Below are 2,092 nucleotides of genomic sequence, written 5' to 3' on the forward strand. Positions count from 1 at the left end.
CCTATTTTATTATATAAGCGCTACCTATTACGTTATTTAAGCGCTACCTAATATGTTATTGTGCTTGATAATATTAACGGTAATTAACCGGTTATGTTATCGTCTATATTTTTTTGGCGTATTTTACACAAGACGATAACATAACCGGTTATTATCTTTTTTATTACCGAGTCAATTAATATTTTCGGTTAAATGATATAATAAATTGATCTAGAATTTAACCGGTCACTTGTTTAACCAATCACATCGTTGTTTAGCCTTTTTTTTAGCCGCCTTACAGCATAACTTCCCCAAACCACATCTTTTAGTTTTAAGAGTCTTTATATATATATATATATATATATATGCTTGTTCTTTATTCTTGATTTTTGCCCAACAACGTGCTTTTATGCCTGCCAGTTCCTCAGAGTCCAAAAGTGAACACGGGGGTCTTTTTGAAGCCCAAACCGATGCCGATAACAGATCTGATGGTCACATTTTGAGACATTTTTTTGATGATTGGCCAAGAAGACTACAGGACCCTGACAACAGTGGAGCAAATGCAAGCCCGCTGAACACCGCGAGCCTGCCAGGGAGTTTGTCATTGGATGTGTCATTGAAGCTGGCAACAGGGAAAGGTGACCAACTAGGTACCTTGGCTGGCGGCAGGGATCATCAGCTGCAGCCACCATTGAACTGGATCATGGATGGATGGGCAACAGCACCGAACCGAGTGGCTTCCATGGGAGGACCTCTCGCGGATGCTTTACGGTCGTCGTCGACGACTAGTACATCACCCACTAGTGTTCTGCATCAGTTAACGAGGGGTTCTACATCTGAAATTAGCTATGTCAGCACTTGGATTTAGTATCTGTTAATGTTATTTTTGCTTTCAACTGTTGTAGACAAAGCCAAACAAATTCCTATGCAAGTTGCTTGCTGTTTTCAGTATTACCAAACATGTATTACCCCTTTCTCCTGCCTTTAAGGGTTTTCCTTATAAATAAGTTTTGAAGCGGTCCGAACAACAATGAAATGAGATACTGTGTTACTCGATTATGTGTTCCAATAAATATATTATGTGTTGAGCTAACCCGACTTGTTAAGATAGTCGTGTTAAGAACAACTAATAAGATCAAGGAAAAGTTATAATCTACCAAGTCAAAGCCCTAACATAAACACATTTAATTTGTTCTCTCGAGGCCCAACTGGTTATAAACAGTATAATCTAAGTTGTGTGGTCTTAGCAAACCAAGTCTCTTAAACTAGTCAAGCTCCGTATTACCCTAACACTGCGGTACAAGGAAGAAACGTCATTGCTAATACTCGACTTTCTTTTCAAGACTCAGGATATCAACAGCCAACTTTTCAGAATCAACCGAGGTTTCGACAGTCAGCACAACAACCTCGTACATGGGAGAATTCTCGAATTTCACCCAAAAAAAATTAATCAATATCATAAAAGAACACTTTCTAATATATCCTCAATCATAGGAAAAAATATTTAATGAAACAGTGAGCGTGCCGGAGTGGTTATCGGGCATGACTAGAAATCATGTGGGCTCTGGCCGCGCAGGTTCGAATCCTGCCGCACACGTTGTTTAAATCTGTCTTTTGTTTACTATCCCATAAAAACGATTGTATTATCTGTTTATTCAATGTACGATTTATCCTTTTTATCTTTTTGTAATAATAATAATAGTATTTTCGATTTCAAAAGCTTGTTGTCCGATCAAGTTAAATTTCAGGCTTGGCTTCTCCCACACCGTTGGAATCTGTAGAAAAGTGTTCCTATTCCCTTGATCTTCAACAACCTAACGACGTTTCTTGATCTGTGGATTCTAGATTCTGGTTGGTTTCAATACATTTTATCATATTTATAACGTCAAATATAAATATTGTCATTATTACATTCTAAATTCCCTAAGTTTCAATACTTCCTTGGGGAAAAGATACTTACAATGATTAATACTATATTTTTTATTGGCTTCTTATCCAATAATACCATTTTTTTAATAATATTTCCTATTAGGTACCGATTCCCAAATTTTATCGAACTATCACTTTTTCTGACAGAGAGAGAATATGGCGTGTTTCACGAAACGCGTTTCGC

The 2,092-nt window shown here is 37.2% G+C and overlaps 1 protein-coding gene and 1 non-coding gene across 2 annotated transcripts; both read left to right on the forward strand.

Annotated features, from left to right (window-relative positions):
- The first annotated feature begins 388 nt into the window (after window positions 1-388).
- Window positions 389-847, forward strand: LOC120181050 (growth-regulating factor 3-like). The gene has a single exon (XM_039186281.1). The coding sequence runs from the start codon at window positions 389-391 to the stop codon at window positions 845-847; it is 459 nt and encodes a 152-aa protein (XP_039042212.1).
- Window positions 848-1,494: 647 nt separating this feature from the next.
- Window positions 1,495-1,576, forward strand: TRNAS-AGA. The gene has a single exon. It is a non-coding gene; the product is annotated as a tRNA-Ser (tRNA).
- The last annotated feature ends 516 nt before the right edge of the window (window positions 1,577-2,092 follow it).

Source organism: Hibiscus syriacus, unplaced genomic scaffold (genome assembly GCF_006381635.1).
Source record: "Hibiscus syriacus cultivar Baekdansim isolate YM2019G1 unplaced genomic scaffold, ASM638163v2 tig00112507_pilon, whole genome shotgun sequence".
Taxonomy (NCBI): Eukaryota; Viridiplantae; Streptophyta; class Magnoliopsida; order Malvales; family Malvaceae; genus Hibiscus; species Hibiscus syriacus.